Source organism: Nelumbo lutea, chromosome 3 (assembly GCF_056320005.1).
Source record: "Nelumbo lutea isolate HS-2025 chromosome 3, American lotus-T2T, whole genome shotgun sequence".
NCBI classification, from domain to species: domain Eukaryota; kingdom Viridiplantae; phylum Streptophyta; class Magnoliopsida; order Proteales; family Nelumbonaceae; genus Nelumbo; species Nelumbo lutea.
Window position 1 is genome coordinate 104,566,499 of NC_142686.1, and position 25,087 is coordinate 104,591,585.

Below are 25,087 nucleotides of genomic sequence, written 5' to 3' on the forward strand. Positions count from 1 at the left end.
AGTTCACAACATCCTAAATTTATATTTGCATGTTTTTTTTTTTTTTTGAAAGAAAAAATTTATATTTGCATGTTGTGTATGTGTATGTTGTCCTTTGCTCATGAGAATTTAAAAAATCTACCTTTCTTTTTTATAATTATCAGGTATAATGCTCATAGGGGGGCCAAATTACTATAATTCCATTTAACAATATTATCAAAATAAAGAGGATTTAAAAAGAGAAAAATATATTTAGCTTTGATAACTTTTATATTTTACCCAATTATGATATTAGTCAAATATATTCACATGTACTTAAGATCCATTTTCAAGGAAATAAATTTTATATATATTTGTTTTTATGTTCCATTAAGAAATATGTAAGCCATGTTATAGGTTTTCTTTTGATGTGGACTTTTACAAATTCTAATGCCAAATTGTATTTAAATAATATTAATTAATTTCTATAGAAAAAATTAAATATATATATATATATATATATATATATATATATATATATATATATATATATATATATATATATATATATTCCTTTTACCTCTATATTAAAGACTGACGATTAATAACGATTGTTATAACGGCAACTTACGAATAATAATAACGATTAGCAAACACTGTTATTACATGCCGTTTAAGATATTGTTAAAATGGCATTTTAGAGAGAGAAGATGGAAATTGATTCTTAGACTAATACTAAAAAATATGGTTTTCAAAACTGGACCGGACTGGATGGTCGGACCGAAAAACCGGTAATTGGTTAGGTGATTGGTTTCGTTTTCTCTCAAAATTGGGATTTCTCAAAAAACTATGATTTTGGCCAGCAAACCGCTGACCCGATCGATTAACGTTCGAATGATTTTAACTATTTTTTATTTTAATTTTTTTGTCAGAACGGACGAACCATTCAGTTCGAATGGTCGGACAGTTCAACCTGATAACCAGATCCCTAACCGGTTCGATCTCCGAAACGGTTTTAAAAACCATGCTAACAAAACAAGTATGGCAACTTACCTAGAATTAAAGCTTGAGTTTATTTTATAAGTTGTCCTTACTCATTTACCTAGAAATTCTGGTCTGTAGGCTTTAATTTCATCCCTAGCTAAAATTAATACGGGCGAAAGAGTTGGTTTGGACGAACTCCCGTCTTCTTCGTTGCCATGTGTAGTATATTTCCTCTATTAGATATGATATGACATAGCACTCTAACTTCCTTCTTAGTAAATTTGTTTTGAAGCCAAAATTTAATTACAATATTATTATTAATATTCATTAGCATAAAGAAACCTTAATGTCATTACTAAAAACAACCTAGGTTTATAAATAGGTTAGATTCGAATCCTACCTGCCAAGATTTGAATTCAACCCTTTTACTATTTGACTTCGGGTTGAACTTTGTCCTTTAAAATTTGATCAGGCTCGGATGAAATCTGTCTCAAGAAAACATTCAATCTAAAAGTTTAAGCTGTTAGGTGAGTTCTTTCAATAAATTTTTATTCTCTAACAATTTGGATATTATCGTTAATAAATAAAATTAGTTAAATATTATATTATTTAATAAAACTGAACAGGAAAAACTTAGACATTATTTATTATAAATAATGAATTAAAAAATTATTTCATGAGACTTGAATTTATGATGAGCCTTTTAATGAAAATATGATATTTAATCCAATTTTACTAATAAATATATGCCAATTTTATATAAATATTAATATTATCAAATTCATATCTTAATCAAAAAAGATTGGGTTGGATCCAAATTTGATTACTAAAGATCCAAATAACCAGAAACCATTGATATCCCTACAACAATATACAATATATTTTATTTTTCTTTACAGAAGAAAACAAGGTGTAATAAAAGAGAAATAACCTAAGGATCAGTTTGGAAAGAATACAAATACAAATTTGTAGAATGCAAAACCATATATTTTGTATTATTTTATATTTATACTATACATACCCATGTTTGTACTCTTTCCAAACTGAGCCTAAGGATCTCTTTCATTCCCTCCTTGTAGGGGATAGGGGTGATGTGATATTATTATTATTTTTTCTTAGCACAAAGAAACACTACTAACATGAAATGCAATATTAATGGATTAATCTTTTTTTATTATTATTTTAGGCAAGAAACACAAGGAATAATCAAAGAGAGAGAACTGCATTCAAAAAAAAAAAAAAAAAAAATCAAAGAGAGAACTTAAAGACCTATTGCCCTCCTTCTAAGGGTTTAGTGAGAAGTTATCCAATTCTATGGTACAACGGACCTCCTACCCACCCTTTCAATTGAGAGTCCTAAAATGGTTAATATCAGGAAAAAAAGAAACATTTTGGGAGGGGAATAAAAAGTCTAGCCCCTAAGAATCAACTAGAGTCAGGTCTTACACATTTTTTTTATCACAATATAATTTATTTCTCTTATTTAGCAATTTTGTCTTACTTCTCATTGTCTTCTAAATGTCTATATCATGATATTTTTGTGTTATGCATATTTTTTATCACAACTATACCATATTAATAAGGTTTCCATGTATTTTTGGTTGTTTAATATGCATTTCAGCTAGGGCTGTTCACGGGTCGGGTTGGGTCAGTTTACTGAGATTTTTTCAACCGACTCGACCTGGTCAGGTTACCTAAAATTGAAACCAAAACCGGCCCTATGTTAAGCAAAATCGACCTAGTCGGTTTGAGTCGGGTTGGGTCGATTTGGGTCGGTTTCGGCTCTAAGTTCAACCATGGTAATAAATTGGTAGATTGGGCGTCAGAGAAGTGGCTAGCAACATCATCCAGCAAGGAAAGAACATAAATTAAGAGAAAACAGGCCAATAACTTTGTGAAGCAGGAGCCCCCCCCCCATGTGCCTGTGTGGTGTAAGTTTTGATTGCAACTAGGAACTAACTACTAAATCGGTTTAGTTCGGGTTGGTTTCGGTTTTTGCGAACCATCGATTTATGATTTTTTACAACCCGAAACCGACCAGATTTCAGTTTTCACATATGATTGTATGTGGGTTTAACTCCATGCCATCTAATCTAATTAAAATCTATATTTGACAAAAAATATTATTATAATAATAATTAATATTATTATTATTATTATTACTATTATTATTATTATTACTATTATTATTATTATTATTGTTATTATTATTATTATTATTATTATGTAATATACTTATGAATAATTATACAAAATTTATAATTAATAAATAATATTCTATATTTATATATTTATTATACATATATAAGTTAAAAATAATTAAGATGTAAAGATTTCTTAATTAGATGCCACTATTGATGTATGTAGTTGAATCCAATTGCCTCATTTATGTTATAAGGGTGTTTGTTCACAGTTGCCTCATTTATGTTGAGACTTAAGATCTAATAACGGAATTCTCACAGTTATATATGGAAGTCTATTTAATTTGATGGAATGAGGGAAAGTCCCTCACATGATCATTGCTTCTTATTTTACTGAAATATACTCAATACCGTTACACAATCTTTTATCACCAATTTTGCTTGTTCCATTACAAAGTCCACCCCAGATCACATCTCCACCCCACAACGCCCCACATCACATTCCTGTCGTGTATTGGAAATATTTCTCGATGATGATATCATCGGGACTAATACTATCATCGAGAGATATTTCCAATACATGACAAGGATGTGCAGTGGGGCATTATGGGGCGGCCCCCTGTGGGGCAAAGATGTGAAATCAGTCCACTAATTATAAAGCACATATATAGGGAGTTTATCTTGGCTCCTTCCTTAAATTTAGGACTCAAACAAGGTTCAAATTTTTGATACAATATGCCTTATATATCATATCAAATTAAGAGATTGCCGATAGAGAAATAAAACTGTTTTTCATTTTTTTTTTGTGTTTTTAGGGGATAGGCAGGTCCAAGAGCAATGGCTCTGACAACTTTTGGAAAAAAAAGAAAGAAAAAAAATTATAGGCTCCCTGTCAAAACACCGAATGCACAAGTTCATGCATATTGGATGTATTGATATTTTGAGCCTTAGATGCAAATGTCTTGAAACTTTTAAATAATAGACAAATAATCAATTTGAGTGTCAACTTGAGAAAAAAAAAAACTCAAGCATTTAATACAATGTTGATTATGTAGAAATTGGATTTGGTCCTCATAAAACCATTTTTTTTATTTTTTGCAGCTGTGCATTTAGAATATATCCACATGAATAAAAATATACAAGTACGGTTCCATACATGACCGCAAAGAATTGGGATTTATTCTTCAAAAACAAACCTCATACCGACCTCAGAAACACATCTCACCGTGTACTGGAGATCACCTTCGATGAATTATTATACACAAGTACGAAAGGTGTTTCCAATATACGGTTGAGACGTGTTGTGAGATTGGTATGAGGAGGAGATCCAGATCGACTGCAAAAGTCTACGAGGACATTTCTGAAAGGACAAAATCAATAATTAAAATATCGACATGATACACCCAATACGGGGCGTATTGTATAGTATAATAGCGTATCACATATCCGTGTCAATGCCTTCGTCTGACAACAAGCCACTTACTACTTTTTGATAATAAAAGAAATACATTAACCTTTATCAACATTAAAGTTTAGTAGTCTACATACAACCCAAATAAACAATATACACTAATATTCAATAACTCCAACTATAAATTAAAAAGAATAATTTTTAAAATTAGTATTTTATGAACAATGGAATAAATAATTTATCAAATCTACATATATACCAAAAAATTATTTTTAATTTCAAGAATTTTATACAAATAAAATTATTATTAATAGAATCATTATTTTAATACTTAAAATATATAAATTTGTGCATTATATGTATATTCAATTTTTTATAAATTATTAATTAATATTTTAATTTGCATTAAATAATAATTTATTTACTATTTACAAAAAATAAAAATATTATTTACAAAATATTTGAGAAAATAACATAAATTGCATTGGTCAACTCCACTAATCTACATTTATATAAAAATAAAATAGTTTTGTATTTTAGAAATTTTATAAAACAAAAATATTAATAATGGAATAATTATTTTAGTAATTAAAATTTATGAATTTTTGTATGATATATATCTTCAAAATTTTAATAGATTTGATATATTTTAAGTTAAGATTATATATTTTTTATTAATTATTAATTAATACTTTACTTTACATTTTATAATAACATATTTATTTTTTAAAAAATGATAATATTGTTTACCAAACAATTGAGAATTGATTTTTTTTATTCATGCTAAAAAATAAAAATAGTAAAATAGAAATATTGATATAGTAATTCAAACAGAATAGTTGCATATGTTTTGTGCCTTGGACTTTACTATAAAATAAAATATTAATGGCTTTGTGCATGTATTAATTTCTAAGGATCTATATAATATGTCTTAGATTCTTGATTGATACATTATCAATAAAATTGCATAATATCTATGCATCTTGCCATATTAGTTGTAAACTTAATATTATTAACATATTTATAGAATTTTTGTGCATTTCCCTAGTGTATTCAAGTGTTTCCATATTTTTGTTCGTATCCATGCATTTTCCAAGTGTATCCGTGTCCAAGTTGTCCGATACAATACCTAATACCGATACTTTCATCCTATAGCATGTTATTTAAGATGCTTGCATTCAAGGAATGATATTTTTCTATATGAGGGGACTATATTTTTTCCCATTAGCAAAACCTACTATATTAGGAAAGAGTCCGTACACTCCTCTATATCTCTTATAGCCAGCTATGTCAAATTCAAATCCAAGTTGCCCCGAATGAGGATATCAAACCCGATCCCACTCAACCATCCTAAATACAATACCTGATACACCTATTCTCAACAAAACTTGTATTCACAAATAGGGGTGGCAACAAGCCAAACTCTTCACGAGCTGCTCGAGCTCAGCTCATGAAAAGCTTTACTCGGCTCAATTTCAACCGAACTTCGAGCCAATCTCAAGCCTACTAGAGCTCAGCCCGTGAGGCTCGTGAGCCTACTCGAATATATATATATAATAAAATTATAGAAAATAATATATATAATAAAATACTATAATTATTAATTATTATTATAAATCTTAATTTTTTAAATATCAAGTAAAAATTATTTTTATATATAATTTTTTTATTTTTGTAAAATATTTTTTTCTCAAAATCAAGGTCAAGATGAGTCGAGCTCAAACTTATGAATTTTTTACTCGAGCCGAGCTCAAGCTCAAGGTTTTGGCTCAAACTGAGCTCGAACTCGAGCCTTGTAGAATAGTCTCGAGCTTCGTATTATTCGGCTCGGCTCGGCTCGAAACCAGCCCTATTCACAAATATTTTCAATGCTACAATGTCAAAGAATCGGGTTCAACAATACCTAAACCCACCAGACCCGACTCAAAACCTAAAAGCTCAATTGTGGCCGATCAATCAAACCCTAACCTGATAGGGTTTTTACCAAATTAAAAAAAACTGATAGGGTTGGGTTAGTGATGATTTACCATTTAACCTGGCCAATTAATATTTGTATTTATGTCCACTTTTTAGGAATTGTAACCAATTGAAAAAGCAATTCAGATATCCTATCCACATGACACTACAGCTGTATATTGGGAACATCTCCCCGCAAATGGTAACATGTAAATATGGGAGATGTTTTCAATGTACAACTGTAATGAGGCGTGGGTAGGTCTGGCTAGGATTCTTGTGGGTAGGAGATCCAAACTGTTAAAAAAAAGTGAAAATTCAACTCCACATAAAAGCCAATCCAGATCTCCAACATTTATGCCTTATACTAAGGCTTAATATAAAAAAGAAAAAATCATCAAAATTCAATGGGGTTTGATTGGGCAATCTCAAACATATATAGTAGAAGGATATGATAATGGAAGAACTTTGACCAACCAGAACACCCCTTCCCCCACTGAATTTTGATGAATTTTCATTGGTTAGTAAATGCCTTGGTATAAGACCAAGTGTAGGAGATGATCCAAAGGTTGAGGTTAACTCAGTTTTAGCATTATTGTATATAAAAGGACATGGTTATCATGGTCTCCGTCTAACAAAAACAAAAACAAAATTTTGCCACTTGACAGTGGGGGGTCCTTGGACCTAACCCCAAAAACTTGAAAGTTCCACTAACATGTTAAGTATCACCAAGGTTCAAAGTATCAACATATATTGGGGGTGTATCTGGGTTATGACCGGTTTAGGGGGTGTAGGAGCCTTAAATCGGCCCCCATGAATCAGTTTTGAAAAAAAATTAAGAAAAATGTACCAATATGGCCCGATACACCCCTATAGAGAGAGAGAGAGAGAGAGATGGATACGAGACCAAATCAGCCCCTCAAAAGATTGCCCCCACAACGTCCCACAGCACACCCCCGTCGTGTATTGGGAACATCTCCCGATGATAATCTCGGAAATGATGATATCATCGTCGGGAGATGCTCTCAATACATGGCAGAGATGTGCTGTGGGGGGAAATCTCGTGGGGTATCAATTGGATTGGATTTGGTCCAATCTGACCCAATCCCATGTTAGTCCATCATAAATAGACCAGGTCCAATCCATTTCAATGAATGTTTTGGATTAATTTGGACCGATCCAATTCAATGTCTGGATCGTTCAATCTGTTCAAATTCATTTTGGTTTAGATTGGTTTTAACAAACTCAGTCCATTGACACATATATTCTTATCTTATATCTATAGACCAGATATTGGTTTAATCCAACCTAATCCAATATAAATTTGTTATGGATAGACCAGGTCCAATCCAATCTAATAATTATTTAATTTGAACTGGATTGATCTAATCCAATATGTCTTGTTGGTTCGTCCAATCCATTCAAATTGATTTTGGACTGAATGGGGTCCAATCCAACCAGTCCATTGACACCCTTAATTAGAAGGGGATTACGGGGTGGAAACAGATTAGGGTGCACATTATATTCATTAACCTTATCACAAGTTCACGACAAGCCTACAGTTATATGGGTTTGATATATTGTTGGAGGGTCACTGAATGACCATAATAACTAGTGGATATCATCGCCAATCACGAAATCTCAATGGTTGATGTGTTTATCTTAATGAAAGGGCTTTATAGGGCATCACCAAATCTCTTAAATGAATGAAACATGATTGAAACCTTCAAAAAAATAACCCTAGAATTAAGGGCCAACCCCAGTCTCTGTTGGATCGGGGTTGGAGGTTATGGGTTTGAGAGATTTTGGGAATCAAATTAGATGGGAATTGGAATCAGTTGGATACAAGGGAATGGCCATTCCAATAGATATAAGAATGGGAATGAGATTTCAATTCCACTCAATCAAACAGTTGGATTGAATATGACACAAGTGACCAATATTCGTATAATACATAAGACACAAGTGACCAATCCAATGGATCCCTATTTGATAGATGGTTTGGATTGAATATGTCATCCATCCAAGTGACAGAACTTATTAAGTAGGGCCTGTCCATAGACGCCCGGGCACCTAATCCAATTAGGATACCTTTAAACAATTATTTAGTATGAAGTAAGTAATTATGTGATTGAATTAAGGTCATGTTTGGTTTGACTGAAAATAAGATGGAAACAGAAATTCGATAGAAAGTTTTCAAGGGGTTTCATGAAATTTCTTAAGGACTTACTCTCAACTTTCCGATTCTCTCTTACTTTCTGTCAAACCGAACACAGCCTAAGAGTCGTACCACATTAATGTTCTTCTAGGTGCTGTTCTTGGTAGTTTGAAAAAGCTTTAATATGTTTGAAAACTGGGTCCCACTATTCTCAAAGTGAAATTTTGATTTTTTTTTTTTACTTGAAAGATAGAACCCATTAAAGGTATTGTTTTGCTAGTTGTGTTTGAACCATGTTTTCAAATTGTCGTTGACCTGGATGGTTGGATCATTTGGCCCGAGAACAGTCCAGGCAATCGGTTCTATTTCACAATTAACCTGTTTTTTGGCCAAAACCATGGACTTGGTCAACGATTCACTGACATGGGTGATCAAACCACCAACCCATTTGACCCGGACAATGGTTTGTCTATTTTTATTTTTTTAAATTAGAACAGGCTGTCCCTTCGAATTGGACTATCGAACCGCTGACCCAAAAACCAATAGCCAAAGCAATTCCAATTCTGGGTTAGTTTTTAAAACCCTAATTTGAACCATACAACTCAAAATAATGTGTTTTATACAAATTTTCACATTTGAAAAATCCATATGAATAAAAATTGGCTTAAATCATGAGATCAATGGATCACCAATAACATCTTGCTTGCATTAGTGACGATTCCTTTAGAATACAAAGTCTTTGTGTTTTGAAAAAATGGGACCATTTGTGGTTTCAAAATCTCAAACCACACCCAAAGAACAATGAAATGCAGTTTGTGTTTCAAAGATGAAACATGAAAAGACCCATGAATCAAACATGGGTGTAAAGCTGGGGTTGAAAAAAAGAATCGCATGAGGACATTGTGCATTTGAGAATGAAAAGGAAAACTCATGATTCTAGTCTAATTAGATCCCAACAGATTACAATATATACTCCATATGTACCTATGTGTTCCCTCCTTTGTGTAGAGGTTCCCATCTCATTGTCCTATTATCACAACCTGATTCATGTTATTGTTTCTACTATATTGTCATCTTTTTTTTTTTTTGTCTTGACTCTTGACACCTCTTCTTTTTATTACTCATTTTTCGTTTTTGGGTAAGCATATGCATATTCAAACTTCTTTAGAAATAAATGAGGAAGGTTAGTGAGGAGAGTACATCCATAAATGTCACGTTCAGCCTATGAACTTTTCATGTAAACCTCTCATGCTTGTTGCTTTGCTCCTGAATAAGAAAGCAAACCTAAACTATTTTTTTTTTTTGGTTAAAAATGAGAAAGCAAACTCACTGGATTATCATGGATGTTTGACTAGTATTTGATTATGACATGATTTTTTTTGGTAGCTTCATGCTCCAGTTGGTAAAAAATGACAAAGTGGGATACATGGTGGGATGGGGCTGTGAGGTAGGTGTGAAGTGCGCTGAGGAGAAGATCCGGATTCGTTATGTATAGCCTTTTACACACAGCATGACAATAAATCTAAGCTTATAAGAGGAGGGTTATTTGTTTAAGAGTGTGGTGGGAAGCAAGATGATGAGATCCCCACTTTATATGGGAGAAAATAGAAGTAGGTGGAAGGTGGTGCAAATTTTGCATCAATTTTTGTGATGCAAAATTTGCACTGCTAATGAGACAAAAAGTATTAACCTTGTATCTTACAAGTGCAAAACACAATGAATCAGGTGTAAATTTTATATATGATTCAGATTTGCATTGCAAACAAACAGAGCATCTAAAAACATGGTACTGAAGTGGTTTAAAATCTTATTTTTCTCTGGTGATATTGTTTCATAAAGTATAAAATATTCAATTCACCAAAAAAAAAATATTCTGATAGAGAATCCGATTGGATGATCTGAAAATCAAACTGAAAATATTTTCACTTTATTTTGGAAAAAACTTATACTCAATTATGTTTCTTTCTTTTACTTTCTTTTTTTTTTTTTGCAAAATGAAAACAGACAAGTATTGTAAACAGATCATTTCACCAAACTTAGCAATTTTAGAAATTTCCCTCAATATTTCAAGAAGTAAAGAAACAAATACTAAAAATAGAAGCAGCATTCTTAAGGGACAGGGAAGGGACAATGATATATTGAATGAGGGGAGTATTGGAGGTTTTAGCTGCTGTTTGTGTGTGCATTAGCAGGCAACCAGTTTCCAAGTTGCTGAACATGTCTCAGAAAAAGAGATGCTTGACAACTCCAGAAAAATCAAAAGGAAAAAAGAAAAAAAAAAAACAGAAGCAAGCAAATACTTTATTTAATAAATAGGGGGACATAGGCAAGAGAAATCCAAGAGGAAAGTACCCAATTGATAAGATAGTTTTGTAGTAAAACTAATTAACTCTTATAATTGAAGTAATGATAAAACTGTTAGAGAATAAAAACCTATTCAAGGATTTCACCACTTAAACTTTTAAGCTGAGTTATTCTTTGAAATGGTATTAGAGCCTATTCAACCAAGTGGTCTAATGTTCGATCTTTGTCACCTACATTATAATTAATTAAATTTCAGTACAGGGTGTAAGTGGGCCTGTGATTGTCCACGCTTCAAACCTAATGGACTTTTATGTGAGTTAGGGGGGGTGTTAGAGAACAAAAATCTATATAAATTGTTTGATAATATCATCTACTTTGACTGGAGAGACACTTAGGCAACTGTTAGGTTGATCCATTTCATCAGAAAATATTCATTTGAGCTATAGTGATTTGGAACGAAAGTCCCACCAGAAAATATATTCAAACATCATATGAGAAATATTCAAATAGAAAATATCCACAAAAACAAATTTGAGTGGATGTTGTAAACTATACCCAAGAAATACTTCAGTTATTTTTTTTTTATTATTTCTTTTAAAGGGTTACACAATGGGTAACCCATCCCCAAACCCATAACCCCCCCCCCCCCCAATCTAGATGCAGGCAGGATTGGATCACAAGTCTCCACTACGACTAACAGGAAACCTTATCAACCTGCTAAACAAAATCTGTGTGGATATTGCATGGAATTTATTACAAGAATAAGATGTCAAAATTCCCAAGAATTGGCATGGGCCTAAATTGAGCATTTTGAAAAAATAGAGGCATGGGCAAATATGATTCAGCATCTAGCCAATATTTAAAAGAAATACAACCTGAAGCAAGGGTGCATCCGTGCATCAATAAAATCTATTTTCAGCAGGAAAGTTAATAGAGGGGATAAGGTAAGGGTGTCAATGGGCCGGTTTTGGACTGGACCAATCCAGTCCAAAATCAATTTGAATGGATTGAACGGACCAATAAGACATATTGAATTGGACCTATCCAGTCCAAAATATTTATCATATTGGATTGGATATGGTTCACCTATAATAAATTTATATTGGATTGAGTTGGATTAAATCAATATCTGGTCCATTGGTATAAGATAAGAACATAGGTGTCAATGAACCAGATTTGGGTTGAAACCAATCTAAATTAAAACAAAATTGAACAGATTGGATAATCCAAACATTGAATTAGACTGGTCCAAAATATTAATTGGATTAGATTGGGCCTGATCCATTTGTAATGGAATTACATAGCAGAGACTTGGGATCGAACTCCGCTTGCACCTGAATTGAGGATTGGTTACACCCTTGCAGTAAAAAAAAAATGTAGTTCTTTGATCTCTAATTTAAAAGAGAAGAAAATGAAATATTTACCCTTTAAATTCTACCAATTTCTCATGAAAAAGATAATAACAGTATTTAGTGAGATAACAAGAACAGATCACTGCTTGAGTGTATGCAGGAAATGTAGTATTGTAAAGGAGATGTAGAAAGAGAGAAGAGAGAGTAGCTTCATAACCCCCTAAGATGGGGGCTCATTCTCATATCCTCAGAGAACTAATCTATTTAGTAAATGATCAAAAGAACATCCAATTCCCAAAAAAAAGATTTCGACAGTTCTGTTTTTTTTTTTTAGATGTGAACAAGAGCTGTTTGGCAAGAACGTCGAAACCAGAAATCTCGATTTTATAAAACAAGCGACCTCCACAAGATCACTACTAGAGAATTTACCTGTTAAGGTGAATGTAATGATAATTTGTCTAATACCATTCGCCTAACAGAAGCAATTTGTGAATGGTAGGTGGTTTTCCTAATATGCTATACTTTCTATATTCAATAACATCAGATATTCCATCGATCCGAAATCTCGAACTGATGAAACCCTTTCTATGGCATTTCTAAAGCAGGGAAAAAAAATCTCTGTTGTTTTGAGCAAAAATGCCCATACCAACCAGTTCATAGAGAAGGCTTTGGTGCTGTCGGTTTTGATTTCGGTCTAGTTGGTTGCTAAATTGGACGAACAAAGCCTCTCAAGAGAACAGTGACGGTAAAAAGGAAGAAAGAGAGGAAGGAGGAAGCCAGTTGAGATAAGGTTGTGTTTGGTGTCTCTACCTGAAATGTTTCGGGTTAACTCTCATATATGTATTTTTAAGGTATGCCTATTTTAACTATAAATAGCCTCAAATAACAATTGCATTCCAATCTATATTGATCAACACAAAATTAGGGCTAATGGGTTGGGTTAGACTCAATGGACCCAAAACGATTAGGTCGGCTCTGGTTCTAGGAACTGGAACCGGTGGGGTCAATTTCAGTTTCTTATATATTGCCCCAATTCTTATCAGTTCGGAACCGGTTCCACCCAGTCCCAAACCAATTCAGATCCAACCCGACCTATATATATATGAAATGTATAATACATATTTAATTTATATATAATATATTAAAAAAAATATATATATATATATATATATATATGTATATAATATAATTATATATATTAAATGAATTAATATTATATATAATATTTTTAGTAGGTTTATTATAATCAAGTCCATCTGGTCAGACCCAATTATCTTGAGAACTGATCAATTCGGTTCTAAGTCTAAAATTACAAACCTGATACTAGTTCGGTTCCGGGTCCTTAGTATTTCTTGTCAGATCGGTTCTGATTCTACCTAAACCTAACCCGTTGACAGCCCTACCCAAAATGTTTCAGGTAAAAACAGCAATTGTACTAAACACAACCTAGGTGTTTAGTTCCGTAGCTGTTTCTCCTGAAAACGCTGCTATATCAGCCACAGCTAGGCAACTCCCCTTTAAGGAAAATCTATTTGTTCATTGCATTTTATGTGCAAAAACAGGGGACTACCTTGCTGGTTGTAGTGGAGACTCGGTATCGAATCCCATCTGCACTAGGATTAGGGGTTAAGGGTTTGGAGGATTGGCTACCCCAAGGGATGATCGTGGGTCAGGCCAGGCTGGGTTTTTACAAGGTAACAGATCAAGTCTAGATTGGGTCTAGGTAGAACCAGTTCCAAACCGATTATTAAAAGGCAAAATCACATATACAAAATTACCCCAATTAATAATCGAGTCTATCGGGTCCAGACCGGACTACAGTGAAAACTATATTTGTTTATTTAAATAATAACTTAAATTTAAATTTTGATAATATGACCTTTATGGAAATGATAGAAAAATACTAAATTATTTACATGTTAATAAATTAAACATTTTTATTAATATAATCTTATTTACTATCTCAAATTTGCCATTTCACAATTCAAACATAAGATATGACAAAAAAATTATAATAAGATTTAGAAAATATTATATATTTAATTAAATATAAAATCCTGGAACCAACCTAATTATTAATTGGGACAAAATCATGGAATCAAAACCGTTATAATCAGTTCAGTGAATTAATGTCCATAAGGTAGTCCTGACCCAGTTGTGTTATATTAATATATAATAGCATATATACATGCCACGTATATTTGGTAAAATATCATAAATACCACATGCATATGCCACCATACCATGTATACATAGATATGCCACATAAACATGCCATACTTAGGCCATATATTGTAAAATATTATACTATATACCATATATGTAAGAGATTATAAGTATATAAATGTTACAATACATTATATATATATATATATAGGGTCTGGCCGGGCCTGCTAAGCTGGAAATTTGCAGGCCGTAGAAGGCCGAGCCAGGCCAGGTCATAAATGATCATCCCTGACTAGGGGTATCAATTGGACCAGATTTGGTCCAGTCCAATCTGATCCAATATGAGTCCAGTGTAAATTGACCAAGTCCAATCCAATCTGATGGCTGCTTTGGATCATTTTGGACCAGTCCAATTCAACGTCTCATGGTCTGACCTTCAAACTGATTTTAATTTAGATTGTTTCCCATCAAACCTGGTCTTTGTTTTTGTATTCAACTGGTCCATTGACACCCATTGACACCTTTACTCTTATATTCCATCAATGGACCAGATATTCGTTCAATTCAACCCAATATAATATAAATCTATTTTGGATGAACCAGGTCCAATCCAATCCGATTAATACTTTGGATCATTAAGTTTAGACTTGTCCAATATAATGTGTCTTATAGGTCCACCCAATCCGTCCAAATTGATTTTCATTTGGATGGAAATGGAATCCAACCCAAAACTGGTCCATTGACACCCCTATCCCTGGCTACCCCCACCCCCGGTTGTGTAGCCCCATGGAATGTAAAAATGTCACCATACACACGACACAACGCACCCATGTTACACTACATACTCACGTTATATAGAGAGATTCTGATTGATAACCAAAAATTATGTAAATTATATACAAGTTTTAAGTATCGTATATGAAACTGGAAGGATGAATTCACTTTCCTGCTTGCAGAAAATAGGAGGTTCAACTAGAAATATTGACACCGAGCTTCACCTGACCCATCTGAAGAAAAAACTAAAATGGGTCGACTATGTCATTTACACAGCATGCTTCAGATATTCTCTGCCTGGTTCTATTCAGACCCTGCCAAGACTCCTGAACTATCGATTTTAACATTCTCAGGCGTGCCATCAATCTTCTCGTCTTCAATAGATCGTAAAGGAGATAAGGATGGATCCGTGTTTGAAGCCCGTCCTTTTTCATCCATTGCACCATCCAGAAAAGCATCCATCTGATCATTCTTATCATCTTTAGAAACATCTAGTGCTTTTACATCCATTCTACTATCCAAAGAAGCATCCAACTTATCTCCCTCATCATCTTTAGAAACCACCGCTGCTTCATTTCCATTCATTCTACTTATCTGGTCACTATTGTCATCTTTAGAAACATCTGGTGCTTCTTGTTCCTTAATTCCAATAATCGAGCAAGTATCCATTGGAATTGGATCAGCCTTCTCACACATGCCATCCATCTTCTCATCTTCCACTCCTGGAAATTTGGACTCCATGTCTGATGCTGGAGCTTCTTTTTCATCCACTCTAGTGAGAGAAGCATCCATCTTATCTTCTTTGTCATCTTTAGAAACAGCTTGTGCTTCTTTTTCTTCAATTCCAGTAATTTGGGAAGCATCCATCATATCAATCTTTTCAGACATATTAGCCATCTTGTCATCTTCCAGTCCTGGCAAAGAAGATGAGGACTCCAGATGTAACACCGGAGCTTCTTTTTCATTCACTACACTATTGAGAGAAGCATCCAGCAGATCTTCATTCTCAGCTTTAGAAACGGCCGGTGTTTCATTTTCCTGAACTACAGCTAAGTTGTCTACATTCATTGGGTCACACTCATCTGTTTTACTGACAGTTGATTCTTTTTCTTCCTCTAAACCACTGGTCTGTGAATGACCAATTTGGCCATCCTCAGCTACAGAGATGTTCTGCACATCCACAGCTTCATGATGCTTGCTAAGATCTGGAGGATCTTGATCAGCAGATGCTTGTGTTTCCAAGGAATATACTTTGCTAGTGTCCTTGGCACTTCCAACTATGGCATCAGGATTCACATCCACTGAAACATGAGTCTCATCTTCACGTGTAGCACATGGGGTTTCCAAATTCCGGTCACCAATATCATTACACTGTGCAGAAGCAAATCTAGTTGGCACAATGCCAGGATGATCTCCAGTGCCATCAGCTTTTTCAGAACAGACTTCGGTTCTATCAGTAAGTCCCGAAGTATGCCCATGAAAGTTATTGGTATTTGCATTAGTATTATGGTCAGGTAATGCCACATCAAGAATATCTTCACCTTGACCAGCAACAGTGGAGTTTGCAAGATCTTGAATAACTTCATTATTGACTTTAGTAGAATGCAGAGCATTGTCATCCAACTTGTTATCAGCTGAAACCGCATGCAAGGCAACATCATCTGCACAATATGGAACTGTGTACCCACATTGGCCTATAGAGCTACCTACTCCAGTAGAACCATGTGCTTGCTCTGAAGTCACTGAACCTTCAGCATCAGCAATACGGATCCCAACTCTGAGAATCTTCTGAACTGGTTGAGGATCCTGGGCAGATAAGGAAGTAGCATTTGCAGTATCAGGTAGATCTGGTGATTCACTCTGACCAGGTACGCAAGTTACATTAGGCTTCTCAAAATGATCTCTTTTGTCTGTACTCTCTGAATCAATGAGAAGTACATTACTAGGAATGCTATTATTGATGGGTTCTTCTGAGTGATCTCCAATTTCTAGATTTTCTGAATTCATGGAAACTACAGCATCTGAAGTTGCAACATGGGTGCTCAAAGGACAGGGAACCTGCTCTTCTAATTGAGAAATCTGACCAGATGTGGATAGAGTGAAGGCAGTATTTGGCAGATCAATTGTTTCATTTTGACCAAGTGTGGTAGAGCTGTCATGTTTCTTTAAGTCCACGGTATCCCCTGGATTCATGGAAGCACCAACATCAACACTTACCACATAAGTACTTGAAAGAGGAACCTGCTCATCAGGATGCATAATCTGGGTCGTTAAAGATGGAACAAGATCTGGAGATTTTCCCTGACTGAAACCAGTAGCCAAGTCTGTGCTCGGTAAACTATTTGCTTCAACCTGGCTCATCCCTGTTGCAGTGTCATGTTTCTTCAAATTATCAGTATCCTCTCGATTCCCTGGATACCAAAACAAAACAAACAATAACAAATAGATACAAAAAAAGTTAACTATCAAAAATATACTAAATTCGGATTTAATTAAATAGAATAAATAGGGATTTTGACTTAAGCATATCTCCTTTTTATGAATGGGGCACAAAACCATGCAAATCTATGACTATAGGAAAATCCCTCCTAGTATATTGAGAAAGTGGAGGTACGTTTGGAAAAAATAAAAATAGAAAAAAAAACAATGAAAAACAGTGGGTAGAGTAGCATATAAAATACCAGCATCAGCATTTGCACCATTAACGTTAAGACTGGGGACCTGCTTATCTGCCTCAATAACCTCAACAGTAAAAGCTGGAGGAAGATTATTTTCGTCTGAGATTTTTCCTTGACTCATTCCAGTGGAATTGTCATGTTTCTTCAAAGCATCAATTTCACCTGGATTCAAAAACAAAACCACACAATAAAAAATAGGGAGAATGACCAATCAGCCCATATCAGAAAATTATAGCCCCAAAGTACAGGGGGAATGCATCCTGACCATGAATTGATGCCAAATTCACGGGCAGGATGTGGTCTATAGGGGGGAGAGGGCTAGTAGGAGGGGGGGGGGGGGGCGGAACTGACTTGAGCACATCCCCATTGAAAGGAAAAAAATGCCTATTTATAATAAACAATATTAGTATATAAAGATGATTTTTTTTCTATCCAAGAGTGCAAATTTTCACCATTTATTAGGGATTTGACTGGTTTCTCAACAAATAAGCTGTACCTCCAAATTAATAATTCAATCAAAAATAAATCGAACCAAACATTACAAGGGAGATATTTGAAAATATTTATAAAAAAAAAAAAACAAAGAAAAAGTGGTAGAGAAATTTGTTAAATACCAGCAATAGCACTTGAACCATTAATACTGGGATCAGGGACAAGCTCATCTGGCTGAGGTATCTTAACAGTCAGAGATTGGGCAACATTTGGCAGATCATCTGTTTTAATTTGACCAAGTCCAGTAGTACTGTCATGTTTCTTCAAATTATCCGTTTCCCCTGTATTCAAAACGGATAAAATGAATACGCAAATAAATCTACAATTGTTATTTACCCAGTTATTAAAAAATTCATCAAAACCAGTTTTAATTATAACTGAATCAAATAAAGGTGCTGATTTGAGAATTCTCTTCTGGTAAACAATGTGCTTTCCTGTCTAAAATACAAATGCAGCACTTGCCTATAATAACTAAATGAGCATGAATAATACTTCCTTTTTCTTGGGGTGGGGGAGGAGGGGAATTGGAAAATAAGTGGGAATAGAGATACATGTTATATACCAGAACCAGTGTTTTCACCAGGAGTGAAAGAGCAGGGGACCTGCTCATCAGCCAAAGAAACCTGAACTGTTGAAGACGCAGAAGGATTATCATCTGGAATTCTGCCCTGACAAAGTTCACTGGCCAATGAAGTGTTTGGTATATCATCTGCTTCAACCTTACCTAGTGTGGTAACACTGTCATGTTTCTTCAAGTCACTGCTTTCTGGTGGGTTCCCTTGACACAAAAACAAAACAAATAATTTTAACTGATTGAGTTCTAAAGATCATATAATTCATTATTAGTTAAAGAGAATATAACAAAAACATTGATTTGGGTACAACCTGCATTAAAAGACAAAAGGCAAACCTTATTTTTAATAGTACTCATGAATACTTTTTAACTACTAATTAGGACCTTGCCTTGTTTGTCAAAAATGGGATGTGCCTAGATCACCAACCTGAAATAATTCTTAACTAAATGAAATAATAAAAACAAAAATAAACTACTAATTTAGACTGCTGTTCTGGAAAATGTCTAACCAGAGATAACCTGCAAAGAAGAGGTGTAAGTTTGTAGTCTTACAACTGTGTTTTATGTAGCAAGGATATTGAGATTTGAGACTGTAGATCATTAGTTTCTCCATTCTAGTCTGTCAAGGGGGTCTATAATCATTTCTTGAAAATTCTAAACCTCAATTGATGTCAACCAAAATCTTTAAGGTTGCGAAGCTCCATCCTCGTTGCAGTTTCATGGTGCATTTGGAGTGAAAGAAATCAGAGAGCATTTGAGGGCTAGAGCTGTTTGGTCGAGGGAGTCACTAGAAGTGTTTTGGGGACAGTTCACTCTTTTCTGGCAGGATCTGTTCAAGAATATCCCCCATCAATCTTTTTTTTATTCTGATATTTGTTCTCCTGAAATTGTTCAGACCTTTTGTCATAGGAACCTAGCTATTTTTGTATAGTGACTCACTGTACATGTTGTACATGGGTCCAGTTTATAAATGAATACAAGATTTTGCCATAACTCAAAAAACAACTTTCTCAGTATCGGTGAATGGTCAAGCAGCAGGTTTCATTAAAAGCTCAAAAAGTATCAGACAGGATGATCCCCTGTCACCTATCCTATTGTGTAATATGGAAACTCTAACTCAATTTGTTAAGGTGGCAGCTGAAGGCCTGTTGGAAGGTTTCACAATGGGCTTGCATGATGAAAGGGTCCAGGTTCTTCGTTTTGCATATGATGCATTTCTTTTTTGGGTGCCAATGGGGAGCAGCTAAAAATTTTAAGGGGAATGTTGATCCGGTTTGAAGTTGTTACAAGGTTGAGAGTTAATTTAGGGAAGACTCCACTTATTCCAGTTGGGTGAGTGGAGGAGGTGGATGTGTCAGCAGAAATGTTACACTCCGAATAATATATCTGGGTCTACCTTTAGGTGCTAAGTGTACAGCTACATACACCAATTTTGGAGAGAATGGAGAACAAATTGGCTCTTTGGAAGGCTAAATATTTGACCAAGGGAGGCAGAGTACTCTTATCTGCCAATATATTATTTATCTCTGCTCCCAATTCCTGCAAATGTGACTAGAAGCATTAAAAAAACCTCAAAGGGATTTTTTGTAGCATGGTTGGCAAGAAAAGAAGATGCATGTTTTAAACTGGGACCAAATCTGTTTACCTAAAAGTGAAGGGGGTTTGGGTACAAGGAAATTCAAATAATTTAATTTGGCTCCATAGTTGTCAAGGCGACGCCTAGGCGGGCGCCTAGGCAACACCTAGGCGACTAGGCGGTTTTTCATGGTCGCCTCGCCCAGACGCCCCAAGTTTTACATACTAGGCGCCCGCCCAGAGACTTAAGCAGGCACCTATTTACTTACAATAAAATTATTTTATAATTTAATTTATTGTTTTGCAATTTTATTGGTGGTTGTATTGTTTTAAAATACACCTGGTATAACACTATCAGTCTATCACTTAACTATTGTCTCTTAAGTATTAAGACAAGTTAATAATATTTTTTTTCTTTGTCTCAAAAGGATTTTTCGATTGGAGAGGGAGGAGAACCGAACACCAGCTCGAGCCCCAGCCCACCTCACCTCAGCTCCGGCAGCAGCAAGTTTCTTACTTCACTCTTCAATTTTCTTCTTCTTCTTTTCCTTTTTTTTTTCGAAAAAACCAGTCCACACTCCACAGCCACACAGCAGACCTCTTCTTCTTCTTCTTCTTCTTCTTCTTCTTCTTCTTCTGCCAAACTCTCTTTTCCTTTTTTTTTCAAAAAAAGTCAAAAACAGGGGCTCTGCCCCTATACTCCTCTGTCCTCTCCCTCAGTACTCTCTCCACTTTTCTTCTTCTTCTTCTTCTTCTTCTTCTTCTTCTTCTTCCATTCTGACTCGGTCCAACAGTCGTCCGCCCCTTTGAGTTCTTGAATCTAATAATCCATTCTTTTTTTTTTTTTGAAATGTTTTATTTTGAATTTGATTGTATGCTACTATGCTGATTGGCTTTGCTGAATTGAAAATCTGATTATCTGAGTTATGTATGAGTGTGAAATGCTTTATTTTGAAAATCTTAAATGGCTGATTATAATGGTCGATTGGTTGATTATATGGCTGATTTAGTGAATTTTTTATCAGTTTTGCTTTTTATTTTTTATTTATTTTTGGCTCAATGGCTGATTAAGTGATTAACTGATTATATAATATGGCTGGTTTTTATCAGTTTTGTATTTTATTTTTTTATTGGCTGATTATATGGCTATATGGCTGATTTTTTATCAGTTTTGTAACTTTTGTTTTATTTTTTTTTATTTTGGCTGATTATATGTATATGGCATACTGGCATTAGTTATGACTGAATTTTATCAGTTTTCAATTTTTTTTGGCTGATTATATAGTTGATTATATGGCTGATTTTTTATCAGTTTTGTAACTTTTGTTTTTACTTTTTTTATTTTGGCTGATTATATGTATATGGCATTATTTATGGCTGATTTTTTATCAGTTTTCTATTTTATTTTTTTATTTTGGCTGATTATATGGTTGATTATATGGCTGATATTTTATCAGTTTTGTAACTTTTGTTTTTATTTCTTTTTATTTTGGGTGATTAGTAGTTTTGGTATTATGGCTGAAACTTCAACTCTTGCTGTGCTTTGTTAATTGTTAACTATTTTCTAGTTTAACATAATAACATTTTTGTTTATTTTATTTGCTGATTAGGTTTTCTTTCAATAGAAATACAGGATGACATCTGAAGAGGAAAGTGGCAGTGTTAGGCGTAAGGCTCAATCAAAGGACCTTGCATAGAAATATGCATTTTGGCATGATTTAGAAGATAAAAATGCAATTTCATGCTCATTTATGTGGTAAAGTTGTTAAAGGGGGAATAAAAAGGATAAAACAACATTTGATTGGGGGTATGGGGATGTGACTAAATGTCCCAAAACTACAGAAAGTATTGCCAAGGAAATGCAAGAATATATGCAGAAGAATAAGAGGAAGAAACTATTGGATGATTTTACAGTTGAAGATAATCGTGGGGCATGGTAGCAGATTGTATCTGAAAGGGGTTCTAACAATCAAAGTGATCAATCCATAGGTGTCTCCATTTCAAGTGGTAAGAGCACTCCAATTTCAAATTCCTCCCTTCCACCAAGAAGGAAGGAAAATGTCAGAGGACCTATGGATAGTTTTGTCAGACCAAGTCCAAAAGAAGTTGTTGAAGCAAAGCATAAGAGACAATTGGTTCAAACAAGCATTGAAAGTCGTTTGAAGAAGGAAGAAAGAAGAAAAGTACATGAATATGTAGTAAAGTGGTTTTATCAAGCTAAGATTGCTTTCAATACAGTGAAGTTGAAAAGTTCTGAAGTTATGGTTGAAGCAATTGCACAATTCGGGTCCAGATACAAGCCTCCAAGTTACCACGAGTTACGAGAGCCACTCTTGAAAGGGGAGTTTGAGAAAACAAAGCTGATGTACAAGGAGTATGAGGCTTCTTGGAAGACTTATGGTTGTACCATCATGTCTAATGGATGGACTGATAAAAGGCAAAGATCTTTGATTAATTTTTTTGTGAATTCTCCCGAAGGAACATTTTTTCTAAAATCAGTTGATACATCAAATGAAGTCCATAATGCAAGTTTTCTGTTTGAGCTGATTGATAAAGTTGTTGAGGAGATAGGGGAGGAGCATGTGGTGCAAGTGGTTACTGATAACCACTCTACTTATGTTGCAGCCGGTGACCTTTTAAGATTGAAGAGGAAGAATTTATTTTGGACTCCTTGTGTTGCTCATTGTCTAGACCTTATGTTGGAAGACATTGGAGAATTGAGGTCTACAAAAGGTTGTATTGCCAAGGCAAGACAAGTGACTGCTTTTATTTATAGGCATCCTCTTCTTGCACACATGAGGGAAAAAACAAATGGAAGAGATCTTGTACGATGTGCAGTCACAAGGTTTGCTACCTCTTTTCTAACTTTACAAAGTTTGTATACTTTCAAGGAGCCCTTGCGTGCTTTATTTGTTGGTGATGTGTGGAACAATAGTAAATGGGTTAACAAATCAGATGGACTAAGAGCATCAAGCACTGTGCTTTCTGTTGGGTTTTGGAAAAATGCAAAAGTTGCTCTTTTGGCTGCTCAATCGATTGTGAAGGTTTTACAATTGATTGATGGTGATGAGAAACCCGCAATGGGTTATTTTTACTATGCAATGGAGCGAGCAAGAGAAAAAATAAAAGAAACATTTAGTGGGAAAGAAAGGGAGTATAAGCCAATTTTAGACATTTTTGATAGGCGTTGGACTAATATGATGCAACATCCGTTGCACCTTGCTGGTTTCTTTCTTAATCCAGCCCTTTATTATAAGGCTAAAGCACAAGATGAACATCGGTTGGAAAGTTTGAAATGAACTTTCTAGATTGCATTGAGAGAATGGTCAGTGATATTGAAATTCAAGACAAGACCTCTCATCAGTTGGAAGAGTAGAAGCACGCTCGTGGTGCTTTCTCTAAAGAATTGGCAATTAGGCAACATGAAACGAAGCAACCAAGTAATATAAGCTCTCTTTTCTTGAAACTTATAATTACATTTTATTCCCGTTAATTTAAATTTATATTGCTTTAATTCATTTTTTCTATTTTGTAGTTGATTGGTGGCATAGCTATGGACATTGCACCCCAAACCTTAGGCGTATTGCATTACGCATATTAAGTCTTGCATGCACTTCTTCTGCTTGTGAGCGCAACTGGAGCACTTTTGAGCATGTAAGTTCTAAGTAATGGACCTAATTTTTGGTTTTGTGATAAAATTATTTATGAAAGTTAAGAACTTAAGATGCTTATTTTTATAATTTTTCTTATTTTGTTGTGAACGTAGATTCATACAAAAAAGAGGAATAGGCATGATCAAAAGAGGCTCAATGATCTTGTATTTGTTCAATACAACCAATGCCTCCGAGAAAGATTTACAACAAGGCGTGCAAATCCAAAGCAATTTGACCCTATTTGCTTTGATGATGTAGATGAAACTAGCGAGTGGTTGACTAGGAAAGACCCCTCAAATGACTTGGTCCATGAAGGGTGTGATCTTACATGGACTCAAGTTGATGAAGCATTAGGGGCATCTAAAATCCTTCAAGGGTCAACCAAGGAGAAATGGACATAGGCGTGGAAATGCAAGTGGAGGTCCAAGTAGAGGCAGAGGTAGAAGTAGAGGTGGTCGTGGGAGAGGTGAGTCTGGAAGACAAGATAAAGGCAAAAGAGTTGTTCAAGAAGAAGAAGAGCAGATATGGGACAATGATATGGAAGATAATGAAGATGAAGAAGAAGATATTGATGTTGATGATGACAGGGATGATGATGAGGATGAAGATGTTGATCATGGTGCTAATGATGTTGGTGCATTCAATGGAGGTGTTGGTGGTTCTTACTTATTAGACACTCCAATTAGTTAGGAATAGAGAATTTTCTTTATGGATTGTATTGTTTATGATACATTGGAAGTTTTAAACTTCAGTCTTCATATTTATTTTTTGTGGTGTGGACTTGTGGGGAACTGGAGATGAATGATGATTTATAGTTTAGTTTTATACTTATTGATTATATGCTATTATGCTTTTTATTTTTTAATGGTTTCATGACTTTCAAGTTTCATAGTTTAATCTTATTATTTCTTAGA

The 25,087-nt window shown here is 34.4% G+C and overlaps 1 protein-coding gene across 5 annotated transcripts in view; it reads right to left on the reverse strand.

Moving 5' to 3' along the window:
- Nucleotides 1–15,272: 15,272 nt before the first annotated feature.
- The window catches only part of SYD (P-loop containing nucleoside triphosphate hydrolases superfamily protein), a 59,200-nt gene continuing 49,385 nt past the window's right edge, over nt 15,273–25,087 (reverse strand). For 2 of the 5 annotated variants that reach the window (XM_088978091.1, XM_088978090.1), the window contains exons 30-33: nt 18,934–19,149; nt 18,494–18,652; nt 17,883–18,041; nt 15,273–17,564 (exon numbers count right to left, since the gene is read on the reverse strand). In XM_088978091.1, coding sequence (XP_088834217.1) covers nt 15,505–17,564; nt 17,883–18,041; nt 18,494–18,652; nt 18,934–19,149 — 2,594 coding nt within the window. In that variant the 3' untranslated portion in view covers nt 15,273–15,504. Of the gene's footprint in view, nt 17,613–17,882; nt 18,042–18,493; nt 18,653–18,933; nt 19,150–25,087 lie in introns of all 5 variants that reach the window. The other 3 variants (XM_088978089.1, XM_088978093.1, XM_088978092.1) reach the window with 2 other exon arrangements.